This window comes from Dromiciops gliroides, chromosome 4, assembly GCF_019393635.1.
Source record: "Dromiciops gliroides isolate mDroGli1 chromosome 4, mDroGli1.pri, whole genome shotgun sequence".
Taxonomy (NCBI): Eukaryota; Metazoa; Chordata; class Mammalia; order Microbiotheria; family Microbiotheriidae; genus Dromiciops; species Dromiciops gliroides.
In genome coordinates this window covers 290,082,692-290,106,021 of record NC_057864.1, presented here as the reverse complement: position 1 = coordinate 290,106,021, position 23,330 = coordinate 290,082,692, and the positions used below count along the sequence as shown (strand labels likewise).

General features: G+C 37.2%; 1 protein-coding gene across 1 annotated transcript in view; it reads right to left on the bottom strand.

Moving 5' to 3' along the window:
- Nucleotides 1-23,330, bottom strand: part of COL19A1 (collagen type XIX alpha 1 chain) — a 438,272-nt gene that overhangs the window by 24,656 nt on the left and 390,286 nt on the right. The window contains 3 exon segments of the mRNA XM_044002760.1: nucleotides 1,189-1,255; nucleotides 3,562-3,732; nucleotides 23,193-23,237. Coding sequence (XP_043858695.1) covers nucleotides 1,189-1,255; nucleotides 3,562-3,732; nucleotides 23,193-23,237 — 283 coding nt within the window.

Here is a 23,330-nt window from a genome sequence, read left to right as displayed (position 1 = left end):
GTTATTATCTCTAGGATAAACAAAGCTAGGAAAGATAGCTAAATTGCCAAATGATGGAATCAAGGTTTAAAAGGACTTTGACAGACTGAAAAGATAGACTGAAACTATGATGAAACTGAAAAGAGATAAATGTAAAGTCATACACTTAAGTAACAAAAAGATTTAATTGCACAAGGATAGGATGGGGCAGGGGATACTGGCTTAAAAGAAATTCATTTGGGAAGGGAAAAAATAAGAGTTTCTCTTGATTGCAAACTCCACATGAAACAAAAGTGTGATGTTGCTATTGAACACAAAGTCTTATGCTATGCTAATATTAGTATGATGTTCAGATCAAGGAAAATAATAGTCCCACATTGTACTGGCTGAATTCTATGTTGAGTATTATATTCTTTGTATTGGCTGAATTATATGTTGAATATCATGTTCAGTTGTGGACCCTGTAGTTTAAAAGTTTCACTGCTCAACTGGTATATAAGGAAGATTAGGATAGCTAAGGGTGGCAAGAGAAGATAAACTGGGGATGTGCAAAATACTTAAGGGTATGATAGCTGTCTTCAAGTATTTGAAGGCACAGTCACATGGAGGAAAGAGTGATATTTGTTTTACTCCAGAGGGCCGAAACATCATCAGTGGGTGCAAATATTATGGAGGCAGATTTTTGCTTCATGCAGGGAAGAACTTTCTAACAATTAGAGCTCTATGAAAATGGAACATTCTACTTTGTAAGGAAGTAAACTTCTCACCACTGGAAGTATTCAGGCAGAAGCTGAATACTTACCTGTTTGTAATGTTGTAGAGGGGATTTCTATAATGTTTGGATTAGATTACCTAGGATAATAAGATTTTAGATTTGGAAGATACCTTAGAGATCATCTAGTTCAATATCCAGATTTTTTTAGATGAGGAAACTATGGCCCAAACATACAAAGTAGCTCACCACACTAGAAGGATCAGGCATATCAACTGATGCACAGATTTGCTTGGTCCTTAAAGGTATTCGTAAATTTCAGTTCTAAACTTAAGTATGTTACAGAGACATTAAATTCTAGATCTGAGACTCAGACTCAGGTTTTCTGATTCAGATCAAGCTCTTTCCCCACAACAATCATGCTCAGATCTCATCCAGAATTAGGTCCTTCCATTAAATACTTTCAGAAACACAGACACTGAAATTCATGTCCTAACCTTCAAAAATCCTCAGGACCTCTTGATTTATGTAGTTTTTTATTTCTTCAAATGAAACTGCATCAGCCTGAAGAAAGAACAAATAGATTGTTATGATATAGCATCTCACAAATGAGGAAGGAATAAAAAAAGTTGGGTTTATAACTATAACTCTGAAACCACTGAAGAGATGTATTTAATCAAAAGATAATGTTCCTGAAGGTGAATTATACAAAGCAACTTTACTTTTAGGACTAAAAACTATATAATATTTTATCTTTAGTAAATAAAATTCTCCTTACTAAAATGGTTTAAATCTGTAGTTTATGTAGCCACAGAGATAAACAGGTTAAACCATATTCTGGTTTCAATTTTTTTTTTAAAGAGCAGGAGTAGCCCAGACCTGAAAAGTAGAAAGAACAAAAGAAAAGCCTCTCCAGTAAAGCTTAATGGTGTAAGCTAATTTTTTAAATCTATTTGATAAATAAGCCACACACTACTGCCAAATTTATCCCAAATCCTTATTGAACATCACTCAAATCCGATGTCTTATACCACCAGCTACAATTTTTTTTAATTTAATTTTTTTTTTTTTAGTGAGGCAATTGGGGTTAAGTGACTTGCCCAGGGTCACACAGCTAGTAAGTGTTAAGTGTCTGAGGCCGGACTTGAACTCAGGTACTCCTGACTCCAGGGCCGATGCTCTATCCACTGCACTACCTAGCTGCCCCCAGCTACAATTTTTAATAAGTATATTATTGCTTTTGGTGTCACTGGGATTTAAAAAAGGTATTTTGTTTATTTTTAAATGGAAATATATAATTGTTCAATTTTGGAGATTATAAGCAGTGTGTGCAAAGGCCAGGGAGAGAATGGTAGCATAGAACAATTAAATAGATTTCTTTTTCCTAATTTCTTCATTGTATAGAAGGCAAAATAAGTTAGAAACTCTGTTGGCATGGATTATAAATTAAGTTACTTCAGTTAGGGACATCAGTTGTTACTGGCAAATCATTAAAACAGATCCCTGCAAAAGGAGAGTCTTTGGAGAGGTAAGAAAGGTAACAGAAGGGTAAGAAGAAAGGAAGGAAGGCATATGAAAATTTCATTCAAAAACAAAGACCAGGCAGCTAGGTGGCACAGTGGATAAAGCACAGGCCCTGGATTCAGGAGGACCCGAATTCAAATTTGGCCTCAGACACTTGACACTTACTAGTGGTGTGACCCTGGGCAAATCACTTAGCCCTCATTCCCTGCAGGGAAAAAACCCAACCAAAACAAACCAAAGAAACAAAAAAACCAACAAAACAACGACCACATCTGGAAAAATCCAGAGGCCTGAGCAAGGTCCAATTAATGATGGTGATAATTTATATAACATCTCTGATCTCTTTGCGAGGAAGTCAGATCTTATTTTGACCCCATTTTCTTCTTCCTCTGAAAGATTTTACTTCTATTGAATACTTATTGGCCATCACAATAAGGATTTTTAATAAATAGGCTGGCTTCTGTACATAGGCTTAACCAAAAAATATGGTTAAGTCAAACAGTTTTCCCTGGAAAGGCCATCATCAGGGTCATTTCCATTTTATTCTATGGCCATCATTTGACAGTTTATTCAAGAAAGTTGAATTTCAGTGTGATATAGACCTGGTTTAAGTGTGACTTCACATCATTTTGGTCCATTTTATTTTTAAGCATTGAACCACATTTGTGAAAGGCCTCAGAACTTTGAGTAAATCAGTGAGCAATCATGACTTCAACAGATTGATGATGGTGGACATATTCTACTGCTTGGTAGGGAGCTGATGGAATAAGGATACAAAACCAGACATGCATCTTCACAAATGGCCAATATCTTGATTTGGTTTGTCTCCACTCTACATATTTTTTTAAAAAAGGAAAGTTTCTCTTAAGGGAAGGAGGAGAAAGCAAGTTAATGGGCAGCAATAGATATGAAAAGGAAGAAAAAGGGTATCAACAAAACATTTTTAAAAGTTATACAGAGAGAAGAGAGTGGAGGTGCAGAAAAAAATCAAGAGAGCAATTTGTTACCACTTGGTTAGGTTCATATATGTTTTTTTGTTTTGTTTTGTTTTTAGTGAGGCAATTGGGGTTAAGTGACTTGCCCAGGGTCACACAGCTAGTAAGTGTTAAGTGTCTAAAGCCGGATTTGAACTCAGGTACTCCTGACTCCAGGGCCGGTGCTCTATCCACTGCGCCGCCTAGCTGCCTCGGTTCATATATGTTTTAAAAAATAATTACTGAATATAGTAAAAGTTCACAGCCCTTTCCCCTGTTTTTCATGTAGTTTGTGATGACTGAATTCACAACAATAATGATTTTTTTTCTCCTTTCCTTTTTTTAAAAATAAGCAATTCTGATGTGGCTTACCGGAATTCCAGGAGTCCCTGGAGAACCTGGAGGCCCTTGGTAGCCAGGGCTTCCTGGAGAGCCTTTGTTTCCTGGGGGTCCCATGGGACCTATGATCCCCTTTACTCCTGGAAGGCCCGGTTTTCCTCTTTCACCCTGTGGACCTCTGTCTCCTGGTATTCCTTGATCACCCTATTAGAGAAAACCATTAGAGAACCATTTCTTAAGGTACTACACTTATTTTAATAGGTAGCAAAGTTGGAAAGAATCAAACAATACTTATTTTCCATGGTCTACAATGCTTGGTGTTTCATGCCATTGCTCCATATAACTCTTAGGCCCAGGTTGTCATTGGAACAATAAGATAAATTGATATAAGGATTTTGTCACTTGAATTCTCTACCAGTCAGTCTATGAAAAGCCTAATCTATCAAATTTCACGTACCCAGTCTCTTCTGAATTCATGCATTTTTGACCTGTTTTTTTCCCTGCTTTGTATTATTTTTCTTTCCATTTGAAACACTTGCTTTTTAGACTTGTGGTTTATTGTGCTTGTATTTCAAATATATGGTACATTTTTATGTGTGTATGTGGGGGGGAATAATGTACCCCGAACACATACATCTGCTTTAAGTTGTATACAAACCCAGTCACTTGGGAAAGGAAAGCATTAAAAAAAATCCAACATAAATGATGGAAGCCATTTCTATCTGTCCTTAGATAGCTAAGAGTGAAATGACTTCTCAAAAAGCATAAATGAAGGACCCATGAGAGATTTTCTCAAGATGGCCATTCATTAGGTGATATGAGTCAGGAGAAGTTAGAAAGTTATTACTTGGCTATATCTGAATTTGTTGTAAATTTCCTCTAATGCTTGTTTTATACCAAGGTTGCCTTACCATTCATAAATATTTGAGAATTTTATTCTTTTGGTTACAAGCAATATGGAAAGTGTAAAAACCCTTCACTTCCCTGGTATTTTTTTAATGTAAAAAAGACAAACAATGATTAGGACATCCCAAGGGCTAAAACACCTGTTATGGATCAGCATACTATTAAGTTAGGAAGCTGACTGCTCAGTTATCATATAGGAGGTATGATGATAGGTATCATTAATGCCCTACCTGGGGGACTATTAATGAAGATGCCTGCTCAGCCATACTTAGCACTATAGTACAACAGCAAGTTAATAACTGACACCCTGAGAACTATTATACTAAAAGCTATCTTTCTACTGTAGTAGAAGGCCTAAGGAAAGAGTGCTCCCCAATGCATCACAAATTCAGGAAGTATCTTTCTATTATTAATAGGGCATAATCTCCTTAATTCAAAGGAGATTATGGTGGTCTCTAATGCATTATGTTGGCTAGATTAAGAATGTGACTTTCTCTTTATTAATAGGGAAGGACCTTATTGTTTCAAAACTGATTGCTTCTGGGGCAGCTAGGTGGCACAGTGGATAGAGCACTGGCCCTGGAGTCAGATGTACCTGAGTTCAAATCTGGCCTCAGACACTTAACATTTACTAGCTGTGTGACCCTGGGCGAGTCACTTAACCCCAATTGACTCATAAAAAAAAAAGAAACAAAAAACCCCCCTGATTTTTTCCTTGGAAAAGGGATACAATCTCCATTGACTTCATAGCCCTTGTTTCATCCTCAGGAGTAGAGCCTGACTTGACTAGAAACAGTTGTTGGGGCTTTCAGATGCAGATCATTAACCTTTTTCTTGAGTTTATTCTCTTTGCTTATGGAGGGCCATGAGAGCTACAGCGCCTTGGTTCTTCTCCTGTTCTTTTTTCTCCTCATGTTGAACAACTGAGCAGAGATTTTTTTGGTTTTGTTCTCTCCGTCTTGTTTTTCTTTCTGGAGGGTGGAATGTTAGGAAGGTCGTGGCTCTTTAATTTCTTTGTGGGCAATCAAGGATAGAAGGATACTCTACTGGAAGGCACAACAGTAACAAACTATTTTTCTTTAATTTCCAGCTGGGAGTTCAGAAGTCTACTTAGTCATGTCAAGGTAGGCCCAATCTTGCCTAGAAAAGGTTATATATTGCTATCATCTTTTCAGAAATAATTATTTCCCTTATAATATTATTAGCCTCATCCTTTTTTTGGTTTTTTTTTTTTTTTTTTTGGTCCAGACCTGTCATTTCAAGTTGTGTGGGAGAACTCTTGGTATAGAAACTCTATTCTCAGATACAGGCTAGCTATTCATCTATACTTTATAGTTTTAGAGAGTTGTCTGAGGAAATGAAATGTTAAGTGACTTGTCCACAGTCATATAGCATTATAGTTACCGGAGAGGGGCCTGAACCAGGTCTTCCCCACACCAAAGCCTCTATTTTACTATACCAACCAATTAAAAAAATTTAAAGTATTTTTAATGTGAAAAATTCCATTTTCTTTTATAGCTAAATACAGACATAAATATAAATAAAGATAAATATGTATTATGCACTAAGATGAAAGTGTTCATCTTGGAGCAATGAGTACAATTTGTAAAAAGGCAAATTTAGGATTGATCTGAAAAAATTCCTAATAATTAGCACTATCTGAAGTGAAATAGGATACTCAGGAGGTTAATGAGTTCCTTAGTGGGAGTTTTCAATAAAAAGCTGTATGGGGAGGGCAGCTAGGGGTCACAGTGGATAAAACACGGGCCCTGGATTCAGGAGGACCTGAGTTCAAATCTAGCCTCAGATACTTGACACTTACTAGCTGTGTGACCCTGGGCAAGTCACTTAACACTTATTGCCCTGCAAAAAAAAAAAAAAGAAAAAGGAAAAGAAAAAAAAAAGAAAGACAAAAAAGAAAAAGCTGTATGATTTCTTTTCAGATATGTTGTGAAGGGGAAACTGTTATTTAATAATGCAGACCAAGGTCTCTTCTAATTCTGAGATTCTGTGATTCTATGATACCTTTCTAAGTTTATCTCAGCTCTGGACCAGACCTATGACTTCATTGGTGTCAGGACACTCTTATCAACACCTGCTCTGCAAATTAATTGTTTGTTTGTTTGGTTTTTTTTTTTTTTGCTGGGCAATGGGGGTTAAGTGACTTGCCCAGGGCCACACAGCTAGTAAGTGTTAAGTGTCTGAGGCTGGATTTGAACTCAGGTACTCCTGAATCCAGGGCCAGCGCTTTAACCACTGCACCATCTAGCTGCCCCTCAAATTAATTGTTTTAAAGAGCTATCCATAGCAAGTAAGTGTCAGAGGAAGAACTTGAAGCTAGGTCTTCCCTCTCCTAGGCCAGATTTTTATCCACTATGCAATGCTGCCTCAGAATTCTCAAATTACTACCTTAAAAAAACTCAGAAAAATTAAAAACCTAGGTGCCATACAGTACCTTTAAATTGGTTTGTTTTCCTTAATGTCCTTACCTCAGAGGTAAATGGCCATTTGCACTGGTCAAAGTACTGTATGTTAATAACCTCATTTGGTTTTGAGGGGCCTTTCTTGATAGGAAAAATTATTTTGTTCATTAGGAGGCAGATGTGTTTCCCTAAATGGGGATCAGCATTTGCACTGTGTGCATTTCTTCATTTTTTTCTGACTACTAAGTTCTCCTGACTGACGTTCTGAGTCTATTTATAAATGTTGTCTAGTTGTGGTTACCTTAAGAGAGCAGTGTTATCAAAGCCAAATCTGTTGGGAGCAGTGCTTTTGGGATTATCTGGGCATTTACCATTAGAGTGCCTGGAAGCTGAACTCCAAAATAAAAGACCAATTTTGCTTGTGTGCGAGAGAGTGAGAAAAATACTTAATGAGAACTATCAACCACCTGGACCATGAGGGAAATTCTTAGCTCAATGATGAATATACCAAGCTGACATAGACGGATAACTATATAGTACTGCTGACATCCTCTTTTTTAGAATTAATTCTATGCCTTATCGAATTATTAAAAATTCTGATTTAATTGTTTTGGAGTGGCTTTTAAAAATTAAACGTGTGTTTATACCAAGCAGGCATCTCACAAACAGTCCATATTGTTGTTTTGTTTAATACTGAGTCTTTTTGTTCTGGGGCAGCTAGATGGTATAGAGGATCAAATGCGAGGCCTGGAGTCAGAAAGACTGGTTCTTTCTGTGTTCAAATCTGGCCTCAGACACTTCTTAGCTATGTGACCCTGGACTTACCCTTGTTTGTCTCAGTTTCCTCATCTGTAAAATAAGGAAATGAGAAGCCACTTTGCCAAGAAAACCCCAAAAGGGGTCATGAAGAGTTAGATATGACTGAAAATGACTAAAAAAATAAACTTTTTTTTTTTTGGAAAAACAACCCTTTCTTAATTCATCCCAAGAGTAGAATAGCTTTGACGGGTTCTGAAAGGAAGGGAAATGAAGCAAAGTTAATTTTGTTGGGGTTGGGTTTTTCATTTTTGTTGTTGTTTTTTTTACATGATCTAAGCATGCTATAGTTTTCCATGAACTTACAAAGTCCTTACATTTGGCCATTGGCAATCTGGATATTTTCAAATGGACAGATGTTTAGCATATGGTCCTCGTGAAAAGTCTGCATACCAATTACAAGATAAAATAGTCTTTCCTAACCTTCAGTCCCTATATAACTGTCTTGTATGATATAATACTGGTTTTTAGAAGATGATATTATTTTGACAGACTCATAGAATGAGGGTGATGAGTGTAATCATATCATCAACAACCAGGGTAATAAAAACAAAAATATATGAAAGTCATTGGCATTGCCAATGGCCTAATTACAAATTCTCCTTCCCCCATTCCCTTTCTATGACCTTTTATACTCATTTATTTGAAATTCTCAGCTTCTGTGACTTCCATACTTTCTCTATTTTAATGACTCATTAAAGACTTCATGTTTTCTTACACTTTGGAACTTATTATTATTCAAAATTCTCACTTCCAAAATCCCAAAGCCCAAAATTCCAGCTAGTCACAACCTCAAATCAATAAACATTCATTGTGGGGGATTGATTCAAGGCACTGTGCTAAATACTGGGCACACAAAAATTGAATACAATGTAGTATCAAAAAACTAACAATCTAATGACACAAGGAATAATGTCATGGGTATGAGGAGGAATCTATAAAACTTCTACAAGAAATGATGAGAGGGGAGTCACTTTCAGCTAAGGGAAAGGTTCATGGAGGAGGTGGTACCTGAATGAATCTTGAGAGAATAGGACAGGGATAGGGACTAGGATTAGACATGTGATTTCCTTGATATAAGGAACTCCTAGATAGGGAAACTTTACTAATACAGGTTGGCACCTTTTCTGCATTTTATAATTTTAGAGAGCTGCTTAGAGTACTAAGAAATTTAAATGATTTACATTCACATGGCCTATATTTGTTAAGTGCCAATTATTATAATTATAACTATTATCATTATTTCAACTCTCATTTGGCAATGAGAGTTAAGTGACTTGCCCAAGGTCACACAGCTAGTGTCAAGTGTCTGAGGCTAGATTTGAACTCAGGTCCTCCTGAATCCAGGGCTGGCCCTTTATCCTCTGGGTCACCTAGCTGCCCCCAGGGTTCATACATTTTAAAGGATTAATGAGGATGATAGTGGTGGTGATCATCATCATCATCTCTAACTTTTGGATGATGATGACATCTGGCACCTTAAAGTTTGCAAAGTCCTGCATGTAACTCCATTCTTTTGAACCTTCCAACTCCATATAGTCATTACTACAGGTGATATTTACTTTCTTTTTTTAACAAACAAGGAAACTGATATTCAAAGATGTTGTGATCTTCGCATGGTCATATGATTAGGAAATGTTAGAAACATGAATTCTGGTCTCCCTGGCTTCAAGTTATGGATGTTATCCACTATGCCATACTAAAGGGAAATGTATATTTCCTATATTCTGAAAAGAGTGCACACTATACAAAAAGAAAGTCAGGAGAAATTAGGAACATACGGCAGTTGAGTTTAGCTGAAATATGAAGTATACAGAATGAGCTTGAAAGATGGGCTGGAGTTAGACTCTAGAAGATCTTAAGGAATTTGTAATTTATCCTTTAAGCAACAGGAAGTCACTGAAGGTACCTGACCATGAAAGTTATGTGGTCAGTTGTGTACCAGGGAGATTATTTTGCAAGCTATAAGAATGATAAATTAGAAAGGGGAGAGATGTGAATCAGAGAGCCTAGTTAGAAGGCTATAAAAATAGTCTGAGGGAAAGGTAATGAGGGTCTGAACCAGGGTGCTGATATGGTAAGGGGGAAAGTAGAGAGATGTGAAAGATATTGTGAAGGTCAAATCAACAGAACTATTGGATTAAGTATATATAAAAGATGAGGGAGAGTCAAAGATGACTCCAAGAATTGGAGCCTAAGTGCCTGGGAACACGAATTGGTTATCAACAGAAATAGCTCTTAAAAGTGCAGGTTTGGGGGCAGCTAGATGGCGCAGTGGATAGAGCACTGGCCCTGGATTCAGGAAGACCTGAATTCAAATCCAACCTCAGACATTTAACACTTACTAGCTGTGTGACCCTGGGCAAGTCACTTAACTCCAATTGCCTCACCAAAAAAATAAAATAAAATAAAATAAAAATAAAAGTCCTTTAAAAGTGCAGGTTTGGGGAAGATGATAATACAGTTTTGAAGTTGAGTTTGGGCTTATAGTGAGCCACTCAGGTGGAGATGTCCGGCAGGGAGATAGAAGCTATACTAGACTTCAGGGGAGAACTCAGTTGAAAATGAAATACTACCATGTCCACAACTCTACTCTTTCTAAAACTAGTTTACTTGGAAGTGGAGGCTTGGAATCAGAAATCATGGAATGTAAGTCCTGATTCTGAGAATTAGAAGCTCTGTGATAATAAGCAAATCATTGAACATTTCTGAGTCTTTTTTTTTCTTTTCTCTAAAATGGGGCTAATAATACTTGTGCTACCTACCACACAGAGTTGTGAAGCAGGAACTTTTAAAAACGTATATCACTATATTAGTGTGAGGTACTTCTTTATCCTCATAATGAGGTTCAATCCCTTCATTCTCAAAGAAGACCAGAACATCAGGAGGTGATGTCATGACTTGAAGTGAATTGGATGTAAATAAGGTAGGGCTGTGCAAGGCTACCAAGCTCACTCTCTTCTCCAGAGCCATCTGGGTCCAGTGGCAATATATACATCAGGATGACTGGAGATGACTCCAGATCTTTGAGGCACTTGGGCTCGAGTGACTTGCCCAGAATCACACAGCTGTAAGTGTCAAGTGTCTGAGGCTAGATTTGAACTCATGTACTCCTAAATCCAGGACCATCTATCTATCTATTGCACCAACTAGCTGTCTCGTCCCCATTTTATTTTATTTATTTTTTAAATTAATAAAGTATTTTATTTTTCCCCCATTACATGTAAAGATAGTTCTCAACTTTTATTTATACAAGCTTTCCAATTTCAGATTTTTCTCCCCTAGACAGCAGGTAATCTGATATAGGTATGTATATATATATACATATATATATATATATATATACACATACATAATAACATTAAACATATTTCTGCATTAGTCATGTTATAAGAGAAAAATCAGAGCAATGACGAAAAACCTCAAAATAGAAAAACATCAGCACCAAAACCAAAAGAAATAGCATGATTCAATCAGCATCTACTCCACAGTTCTCTTTTTTCCCCTGGATTTGGAGATCCTCTTCTATCATGAGTTCCCTGGAACTCTTCTGTACCATTGCATTGGTGAGAAGAATATAGTCCATCACAGTAGATCAACACTCAATGTTGATGATACTGTGTACAATGTTCTTCTGGTTCTGCTCATCTCACTCATCATCAGCTCACATAAGACCCTCCAGGTTTCTCTGAACTCCTCCTGCTCATCCTTTCTTACAGCACAATAGTATTCCATTGTATTCATATACCACAACTTGTCCAGCCATTCCCCAATTGATGGGCATCCCCTCAACTTCCAATTCCTTGCCACCACATAAAGACCAGCTATAAATATTTTTGTACATGTGGGTCCCTTTCCCCTTTCCATGATTTCTTTGGGCAAAAGACCCAAAAGTGGTATTGCTGGGTCAAAGGGTATGAACAGCTTTATCGCCCTTTGGGCATAATTCCAAATTGCTCTCCAGAATGGTTGGATCAGTTCACAGCTCCACCAACAATGCATTAGTGTTCCAATTATTCCACAGCTTCTCCAACATTCATTATTTTCCTTTTTTGTAATTTTAGCCAATCTGATAGGTGTCAGGTGGTACCTCAGAGTTGTTTTAATTTGCATCTCTCTAATCATTAGAGATTTAGAGCATTTTTTCATATGAGAATAGATAGCTTTGGTTTCTTCATCAGAAAACTGCCTGTTCATATCCTTTGACCATTTCTCAATTGGGGAATGACTTGGATTCTTATAAATTTGATTTAGTTCCCTATATATTTTAGAAATGAGGCCTTTATCAGAAGTACTGGCCATAAAAATTGTTTCCCAGCTTTCTGCCTCCCTTCTAATTTTGGATGCATTGTTTCTGTTTGTACAAAAATTTTTTAATTTAATGTAATCAAAATCATCCATTTTGCATTTTATAATATACTCTATCTCTTGTTTGGTCATAAACTGTTTTCCTTTCCAAAGATCTGATAGGTAGACTATTCCCTTCCCTCCTAATTTACCTATGGTATCACCTCTTATGTCTAAATCATGTATCCATTTTGACCTTATTTTAGTATAAGGTGTAAGATGTTGATCTATGACTAATTTCTGCCATACTATCTTCCAGTTTTCCCAGCAGGTTTTGTCAAATACTGAGTTCCTATCCCAGAAGCTGGAGTCTTTGGGTATATTAAATACTACATTACTAGTGTCATTTACTACTGCATTTCCTGTGCCTAGCCTATTCCATTGATCCTCCTCTATATTTCTTAGCCAGTACCAGATAGTTTTGATGACTGCCACTTTATAGTAAAGCTCCAAGTTTGGTACTGCTAACCCACCTTCCTGTGAATTTTTTTTTCATTATTTCCCTGAATATTCTTGATTTTTTGTTTTTCCAGATGAATTTTGTTATTATTTTTTCTAGCTCTATAAAATAATTTTAAGTAGTCTGATTGGTATGGCACTGAATAAGTAAATTAATTTAGGTAGTATTGCCATTTTTACTATATTAGCTCTGCCTATCCATGAGCAATTGATAACTTTCCAATTATTTAGATCTGATTTGATTTGTGTGAAGAGTGTTTGGTAGTTGTGTTCATAGAGTTCCTGGGTTTGTCTTGGCAAGTAGACTCCCAAATATTTTATATTATCTACCGTTACTTTAAATGGACTTTCTCTTTCTATCTCTTGCTGCTGGACTTTGTTGGTCATGTATAGAAATGCTGATGATTTCTGTGGATTTGTTTTATATCCTGCTACTTTGCTAAAGTTGTTAATTGTTTCAAGTAATTTTTGAGTTGATTCTCTAGGATTCTTTAAGTATACCATCATATCATCTGCGAAGAGTGATAGTTTTGTTTCCTTCTTGCCTATTCTAATTCCTTTAATTCCTTCTTCTTCTCTGAAGCCTAAAGCTAACATTTCTAGTACAATATTAAATAATAGGGGTGATAATGGACATCCCTGTTTCACCCCTGATCTAACTGGGAAGGCCTCTAATTTATCTCCATTGCATATAATACTTGCTGATGGCTTTAGGTAGATACTGTTTATTATTTTAAGGAAAGCTCCACCTATTCCTAAACTCTCTAGTGTTTTTATTAGGAATGGGTGTTGTATTTTGTCAAAAGCTTTCTCTGTGTCTTTTGAGATAATCATATGATTTTGGTTGGTTTTCTTATTGATGTGGTTGATTATGTTAATAGTTTTCCTAATGTTGAACCAGCCCTGCATTCCTGGTATAAATCCCACCTAGTCATAGTGTATTATCCTGGTGATCTCCTTGCTAATATCTTAATATCTTATATAAGATTTTAGCATCAATATTCATTAGGGAAATTGGTCTATAATTTTCTTTCTCTGTTTTTGCTTTGCCTGGTTTTTATTCCTAATTATTGATTTAATTTCCACTTCATTGGTGGTAACATCACCCTTTTCATTTTTGATACTGGCAATTTGGTTTTCTTCTTTCTTTTTTTTAAAACAAATTAACCAATATTTTATCTATTTTATTGGTTTTTTCATAAAACCAGCTCTTAGTTTTATTGATTAATTCTATAGTTTTTTTTTTTTGCTTTCAATCTTATTGATTTCTCCTTTAATTTTCAGGATCTCTAGTTTAGTATCTAATTGGGGATTTCTAATTTGTTCTTTTTCTAGCTTTTTAAGTTGCATGCCCAATTCATTAACCTCCTCTTTCTCTTTTTTATTCATGTAAGCATTTAGAGCTATAAAATTTCCCCTAAGCACTGCTTTGGCTGCATCCCATAGATTTTGGTATGTTGTCTCATTATTGTCATTCTCTTGGATATAGTTATTGATTGTTTCTATGATTTGTTGTTTGGCCCATTCATTCTTTAGAATGATATTATTTAGTTTCCAATTGATTTTCATTCTACTTTTCCCTGGATCTTTCTTACATGTAATTTTTATTGCATCATGATCTGAGAAGGATGCATTTACTATTTCTGCCTTTCTACATTTGACTATGATGTTTTTGTGCCCTAATACATGGTCAGTTTTTAAAAATGTGCCATCTACTGCTGAGAAAAAAGTATATTCCTTTCTATCCCAATTCAATTTTCTCCAGACATCTATCATGTCTAACTTTTCTAGTAATATATTCACCTCTTTCATTTCTTTCTTATTTATTTTTTGGCTAGATTTATCTAATTCTGAGAGGGGGAGATTCAGATCCCCCACTAGTATAGTATTACTGTCTAATTCCTCTTGTAACTCATTTAACTTCTCCTCTAAGAACTTGGATGCTATACCACTTGGCGCATACATATTTAATATTGATATTACTTCATTATCTATAGTAGCTTTAAGCAAGATGTAATTTCCTTCCTTATCTCTTTTAATGAGATCTGTTTTTGCCTGCACTTTGTCTGAGATAAGGATTGCTACCCCTGCTTTTTTTTTCTTTAGCTGAAGCATAATATATTCTACTCCAGCCTTTTACCTTTACTCTGTGTGTATCTCTCTGCTTCAAATGTGTTTCTTGTAAACAGCATATTGTAGGGTTCTGGTTTTTAATCCACTCTGCAATTCACTTCTGTTTTATAGCAGAGTTCATCCCATTCACATTCACAGTTATTATTACTGACTGTCTATTCCCCTCCATTCTATTTACCCCTTTGTACTTTCCCCACTTCTTTCACCCTATTCTTCCTCACCGATGTTTTACTTCTTACCCCTGCCTCTCCCAATCTGCCCTCCCTTTTTATCACCCCCTCTCTCTTCTTTACCCTTTTCTCCCTTGCTTTTGTCCTCCCTTCTATCAGCCCCCCCCTTTCCCTTCCCCTTTTGCTTCCCTAAAGAATGAGCTAAGTTTCTTTATCCCAATGAACATATATGTTATTCCCTCTTTGAATCAAATCTAATGAGAGTAGGGTTAAAACAATGTTCACCCCTCCTTTCTTTCCCTATATTGTAATAAGTTTTTTTTTCACCTCTTCATATGATATAATTCATCCCATTCCATCTCCCCTTTCTTCTCCTCCCCATAGACTCCTTTTTTACCTCCTTAATTTTTTTTGTATCATCACATCAAAGACAATTTATATTTATATCCTCTGTGTAAACTCCTTCTCTCTGCCCAAATGCATTTATAGTTCTTAAGAGTTATGAGTATTATCTTCCTGTGTAGGGATATAAACAGTTTAACCTAATTGTTTACCTTTTTAAACTTCTCTTGAGTCTTGTATGTTAAGATTGAATTTTCTATTCAGTTCTGGTCTTTTCACCAGGAAAGATTTAAAGTCCTCAATGTCATTAAATGTCCATCTTTTCCCCTGAAAGAGAATGCACATTTTTGCTGGGTAATAGATCCTTGGCTGCAATCCAAGCTCCTTTGCCTTCCGGAATATCATATTCCAAGCCTTGCGGTCCTTTAATGTTGAAGCTGCCAGGTCCTGAGCAATCCTGACTGTGGCTCCATGATATTTAAATTGCTTCTTTCTGGCTGCTTGGAGTATTTTCTCCTTCACCTGATAATTCTGGAATTTGGCTACAATATTCCTTGGCATTTTCCTTTTGGGGTCTCTTTCAGGAGGTGATCGGTGGATTCTTTCAATGACAGTTTTATCCTCTGATTCTATGATATCAGGGCAGTTCTCCTTAATAATTTCCTGTAGTAAGGTGTCTAGATTCTTTTTCTGGTCATGGCTTTCAGGAAGTCCAATGATTCTCAAATTGTCTCTCTTTCATCTGTTTTCCAGATCAGTATTTTCCAATGAGGTATTTCACATTTTCTTCTATTTTTTCATTCTTTTGATTCTGCTTGACTGATTCCTGGTGTCTCATGGATTCCTTATCTTCCAACTGTCCAATTTTAATTTTTAAGGCATTGTTTTCTTCAGTGAGATTATGCACCTTTTTTTTCCATTTGGCCAAGTGAATTTTTTAAGGCAGTGCTTTCTTCAATAAGATTATGCACCCTTTTTTCCATTTTGCCAGATGAATTTTTTAAGGCATTGTTTTCTGCTATGAGATTATGCATGTTTTTTTTTTCCATTTGGCTAAATGAATTTTTTAAGGCATTGTTTTCTTTAGTGAAATTATGCACTTTTTTTCCATTTGGCCAGTCAATCTTTGTGCTTCATTTTCCAAGTTGCTGATTCTTTTTTCATAGTTTTCTTGTTTTGCTTTCGTTTCTCTCCCCATTTTTTCTTCTACCTCTCTCAATTGATTTTTTGTTTTGTTTTGTTTTGTTTTGTTTTGCCGGGCAATGGGGATTAAGTGACTTGCCCAGGGTCACGCAGCTAGTAAGTGTTAAGTGTCTGAGGCCGGACTTGAACTCAGGTACTCCTGACTCCAGGGCCGGTGCTTAGGTGGCGCAGTGGATAGAGCACTGGCCCTGGAGTCAGGAGTACCTGAGTTCAAGTCCGGCCTCAGACACTTAACACTTACTAGCTGCGTGACCCTGGGCAAGTCTCTGAACCCCAATTGCCTCACTAAAACAAACAAACAAACAAAAAATCCTTTTTGAGCTCTTCCAGGAAGGCTTTTTGTTCTTGAGACCAATTCACCTTCCCTTGTGAGGCTTCACATGTAGGCAATTTGAGGGTATTGTCCTCATCTGAGTTTGTGTTGGCTTCTTCCCTATTGATACAGAAGCTCTCAATGGAGAGGGCTCTTTTTTGCTTCTTACTCATTATTGCAGCTTATTTATTTATTTTTTTAGTTGAGGTCTGCTCTGGGGGCACCAGGGTCCCTGTTTTGGGCTTCTTGTGCAGGGGTATAGGTGCTGTGTGACCAGCTTTTTACTCTGAGGCCTTTATATTGTGTGTAGTTCGCCCCCCTGCACTTCCTGTCTGAGTACGCTCGGCCAGGCGCCCGATCCCACCTATCCCATTCGTGGCCCTACAGCTGGCAGACTGCCCTCCCGGCTGGTGCAGGTAGGTTTTTCCACTGTCCTTGGCCACCAGATTTTTGAGCCAGGTTCCAGGGGCCTCAGTTGTTCGGCTATGGCCCACAGCTCCTGCTGACTTTCGCTGACCCCCTTGGCGCTGGGCTGCTGCCCTCTGCTGGGCCTCCCTTTTGCCCAAGTCAGACTAACCTTTTCCTGAAGTCTTCTATATTATCTCTGGTTGGAAGACTGTGTCTCTCTGTCTCTTTGCAGGTTCTGTAGTTTCAGAATCCATCCAGAGGCTTGATTTAAAGTTCTTTTTGAGGGAACAGAAGGAGAGCTCAGGCAGCTTGCTGCTTCCTCTCTGCCATCTTCATCCCATTTTATAGATGAGAGGACTGAGGCAAACAGAGGTTGAGTGACTTTCCCAGGGTCACATAGTAAGTATCTGAGACCAGATTTGAACTAGTTTTCTTGACTCTAGGTCCAGTGCTTTATCTACTATACCCACTAGCTGCCTCTGAAGAAATAAAAAATTAAGGAAACACTGGTAATTACTAATATGCCAACTTTCCAATCTCTACAAAATCTTTATTAGAAAAATCTATGCATCTATAACAGAAATCCTTGGTGACAGTAAGAGAAGAGAACATGCTTGCTTCTGCAAATGATGTTCTATATTTATATCATTACAACAATAAATGCCATTGGAAAGTATAGGGAATATAATATCATAGTGTGGTTTGGATTCATGAGTGAGAAGGTCACCAAGGATTCTCCTTTGACAAAATGTCTTCTCTAAATATGTTAAAATCATATAATATTCCCTGAAAGGTATAACAACTGAATCAACTATGATATCTCTCGTTAAGCCTAGATGGGGATAAAATGAGAAGACATATAATTGCCAATGATATTTTCCTCTGTCCTATAGTTCAACAGAGTCTAAATAGAAGGGAGATTCCTTATAAATTGTGAGGTCTTCCAGAGACTCCTAATTGTGAATGAATGCTGATTGTATTATGTCCTCTTAAATTATTGTAGAGCCTGCTAAATGATATGTTCTGATTTTTCACAAAAGTAATTGTATACTTAGTAAAAAAAGGTATTATTTGAAATTATTACATAATTGTATATTATATTCTGAGTCAAGGTACAATCACATTTTTTGCAATCATTATTATCCTCAATTTAAAAATCCATATGAGACTTGGATTATGGAAACATCATTTAAGATATTAATTGCCTTCATTCTGAGTTATCAGATGCCATCTGGCCAGGATGCCATCCAATCACTAGAGGAATCCATCCAAGAGCAGACATTGAACTGTCACATGAGGGGAGACATGCATGAAGTCAAGGTACAACCAAGGGAACGGCTTTTGACAAACGTTGAGGTTGGTTTCCCTTGGTTTAATTTTTCTCCACAATATTGTACAGATGGCTAGAAGTTTTCATCCCACCTATCTCATTCTACACCTGACTTCTATGCCCCCTCCTATATGCCTGATGCCATGGACATCTCAATCCCATGCATCTGATTAAATCTGACTCAGTTTCCTCCAGTATGTTCAGTGGCATGGACGTATATCCCATCCACCTATTTTCAGCCTGGCATACTACATGGGCAGTATGTATTGCTCAAGTGTGGGAATGCTCATATCCCATCATTTCTCTGTTCTTTTATGATAACCCCCATAATTATCTCAGGTGTCATGATAAATACAGTGTTGGCCTTGACATCTGTTACCAGTTATATTAGATTTTTTAAACTTCTCATAATGGCATGAGGATAATTAGGATAATTGTAAAAAGTGATGAAACAAAGATAAAAATTACCATAGTAATGTTAAGTTTTAGGGGATTGTAGTAATATTAAGTTTTAGAGAATGTTTCAATTTTTGTTTTTATTATATATTTCATGTATAACAACTAAGATTCTGAATTCCCTTAGACATGTTTTTAAGAACTCTCATTGTTTGATTTGATTATTGACAAAGCTATTTTAAAGTTGTGTTAAGCTCAATTTTGTAGGAAATTTTCCTGGCTGCTTACCAGCATCCACACATCAAACCCTGAAAAGACTTCCATTCCACAACTACACCAGGAGGACCCCAAGAATCATCTGAGAAAAGTCTTTCAAAGACTTTAAATGAACCATTTTGTTTTGTTGATTTTTATTCCCTTCTGTTGTTATGTGCACCATTTGTAATATGTATTCTCTTCAGAGGCCCTCCCTCTGCAGGCCAGTGTCAAAGCACCAGTTCATGAGGGAGTGCCCCTCTGGACAAAATTTCCCCCCTTTCCCTTTTCTATATTGTTATAAACATATTGTTTGTTAGCATAGGGTATTATATTCTGTTATTTTTGACTGGTTCATTAAGGAAATGCCCTGTGTTTCTTGAAGAAACAAAGGGGGGACTGTAACGATTTGAATGACGCCACCTGCTGGAGAGCTACTGTAGGAAAGCTCCGCCATGAGGAGAAGGCATCTGAGGGGAAGTCATGTGGCTTTTCTTTGGCATCAGGAAGTGATGTTTGCTTGTGGGAGGAAGTGGGGCTGAGGCTGGTTTTCTTGCTCTCTTTTGCCAGGACTCTCATGGAGAGCGGAGCAGGAGAATTGTAGCTGAGATAGATAGCTGAATCTAGGCCTCTTTTTCTCTCTCTTCACCAAATTCTTATTCTCCTTAATAAATGCTTAAAAGTCTAAACTGTTGCTAAAGCTTATAATTTATTGGCAACCACTCATTAGATATTTTAGACAGACTAGCTAGAATTTTAGTGCCTTACACTATGATAGTTAATAGCCAGCCCATGGAATTGGTTAAGTAGTACATATACTTGAGATGGATACTTCAGATTTTACAATGAACTGAACCCAGAAGTGAACAGGAGGAAGAGAGTGCATTAAATTGTCCTTTGGAAACTACAAAGTGATTTTTGAAGACTCCAAGTCTCTCCATGAGATAAAGACCCACATTTTTAATATCAATAGTCTTCCTATGATGCAACATGGTTACAAACCATAAAGTTGCAGGCAATCCCAGGAGCAATACAGAAATGCCCAGTGGGTGTGAATAAGCTGCAGCATATGACAATAGGATTATATACCAAATGTATAAAAATATTAAGAGATGTATTACCTGAAGTTACATTACAGGAGCAGGAGATAAAAGATGGATAGTCCATGTTCTCTATTTGTAGTCAGATCATGTCAAGTGATCTAGAGGAAGACCACTAGCATGTTACATGACCTTGCTGTGGAGGATTTGCAGGACATGAACAAGATTTGACCTGGATGAGATGATACATATTGATGGCCATCTGCATCATTGGAGGGTGTGCCCACAGTGATAAGATCACAGATCTATTGAAATGTGGAAGCATTCCATCATTTGTTATCCTCTTGCCAGTTTCATTTACAAATGCTTTGGGGATGACGAGGTTGGGTTTTGTTTCAATGCAAGCCTTCTGTAAACTTGTTTTTGCTTCTACTGCTTATTGTCTGTTCTATGAGGCTACACCGAACCTAAATTTATGCCATGTTTTTTTCTGTATGTTTTGCAAATGAATTTGCATTCGACTTTGGCATTGCCCTTGGCTATCATATTTTTACCATTTGTCAAAAAGAACAACTATATGGCATTTTCTGGGTTCTTTCTGTCTTCTCATTGTGGTGACTCCTTCAGGTTAGCAAACTGTCACCTCCTCATCTTCATCCTTGCTTCTAATCTAGTTCCTTGTCGGCAGGTACTATTTTTGCTTTTATTTGTATCTACTGTGCTTAGCACAGTTCCTGGAACATAATAAGAACTTAATAAAATGGCTGTTGACTGACTGGATGACTAATTTAAATTAACCTTTACTGTAACTAGTAGATAGTTTGACTATGCACAGCTGATTCTTATATGATTCCAATATCCATAATCAGTCATTTCCTATATGGCAGTAGATGCCATATTCCTTTTTTTTTTTTTTTGGTCAAGTTATTTACTTTTTGAAATATCCAGTACCTTCTGATTCTCTTCTAAGGTATACTGTTTCTTACATATTGGTGTGAAACTTCAGAATACTTTATAAGTGAAGCACCTAAGTATTGTAAAGGTAGTCAATATGTCAGATGATAAAGGGTTACACAAGTCTTTGGCTTCTCATTTCTCAAACCTGAGGGGCAGCTAGGTGGCACAGTGGATAGGGCATTGGTCCTAGAATCAGGAGTAGGTGAGTTCAAATCTGCCCTCAGATACTTGACACTTACTAGCTGTGTGACCCTGAACAAGTCACATAACCCAAATTGCCTCAGGCATCCAGGGCCATCTCTAGTCAACCTGATGTATATCTTGCCACTGGACCTAGATGGCTCTGGAGGAGAGAGTGAGGCTGGTGACTTTGCACGGCCCTCTCTCTCTCTTAAATCTAATTCACTTCAAGTCATGACATCACCTCCTGATATCATGGTCCTCTTTGAGAACGAAGTACAAACAACAACAATCTCTCAAACCTGAGATATATTTTCCAACACACATTTAGCCTTTCCCAGTGCCCAATCACCTTTGCATTAGAGTTTCTGAGAGTTAATATTTATTCTGACTTGATTTGGAGGATCTTGTCAAGTTCTTTATAGAATTTCTCTAACTTTTTATAATTTGTAACATCTGTTGATGAACAAGCTACAACTGATCTTTTTGCTTATACTTATTGTGAAGCCTACAAGAGGAGATGATCCCATATCCCTGAAATTATATTTCTTGTTGCCTTTGGACATACCTGATTAGATTAGATAAAGCTTTTTTTGTGGGGCAATGAGGGTTAAGTGACTTGCCCAGGGTCACCCAGCTAGTAAGTGTCAAGTATCTGAGGGCAGATTTGAACTCAGCTACTCCTGAATCCAGGACCAGTGCTTTATCTACTGTGCCACCTAGCTGCCCCTGAGATAAAACATTTGTTAAGCTTTACCATGGCAGCTAGAGAGCACAGTGGACAGAGTACTGGGTCTGGAATCAGGAGGACCTGAATTCAAATCCAGCTTCAGACACTAGCTGTGTGACCCTGGGCAAGTCACTTAGTCTCTCTAAAGTCTCAGTTTCTCTGACTGTAAAATGGAGATAATAAAAGCACCTACCTTCCAGGTTTGTTGTTAGAATCAAATGAGACAATATTTGTAAAATGCTTAGCATGGTGCCTGGCACATAGTAGGTACTATATAAATGATTAAATATTTATTATTGAAGATTATTATTATGTCAATCTGTCATTGGAAAAAGGTCTCAGATCTAGAGAACCTACTGTTAAGGTTTATGGATGATTTGATTTTTCTCCTCACTACCACTGAGGAAATTGAAGGGGGTCACATGGGTTTGAGAACATTACTTTTCTTTGTTTCTTTGGCTGCCATGGCCAAATAGTTCTTCACACAGTGGCCAATATAATGGTTATGAACCATACTTATCAACCCATCCTTTACACCACTGCCCAAATGGCACTGCAAATGTTGAAATCCCTCATTCCCTTCACAGTCATGGTCAAGTTCATGTACTACATCCCTCATGAAGTCATCCATTCTTTTTCTTCTATCTCATTCTGAGGTGAGCTTTCATTCCGTACATTACTCATAGCACTTTGCCTGGATCTCACCATTGCCCTTGCCACTTTTACCTGTTATCAATTATTTCTGAATATGGCTTTCTTCCAAGTACTTTCCATTAGATTATAAACTGCTCTTGAAAGCAGGATTGTGCCAAATCTGTCTGTATACCTAGCACCTTGAATGGAGTAAGCACTTATTAAATGCTTGCTGAATTTAAATGATTATCACATGAAGCTAGAAAGTTATGGAGGGATGGTAGTTGTAGTGAGAGATTCTTTGCTGGGGATGGAAGCGAAGACTAAACAGTCTAGAAGCAGTGATGAACTAAAGTCCATTACATATCTCTCATTACATATGAACCATGACCAAAATGTCTATTGCTGGAAGGCATGAAAACACTGGCAATGTAGCTTACTGTGATAGTCTCCTACATGCACCTCAGAATGCCTTTAGCCTTGGGGTCCTGTTCTCTCTCTATACCCTCATCCACCTTAAATTATGGGGTTTTTAGGACAAGTAATTATACCCATTCCATAATAACAAAAGATAAGCCCAGTTGAAGTAGATACTCAAATAATGATAACGGTTATATACATACACGTTCTCCTTTGGGTCCTCTGTCTCCAGGCCTGCCCACTGGGCCCTGAAAAAAAACACCCAACCATAACTGAGACACATGTTTGCCAAGATCCTTCTGACTGTTCTAAATAGTGGCAAGGCTTCTGCAGGTAAATAT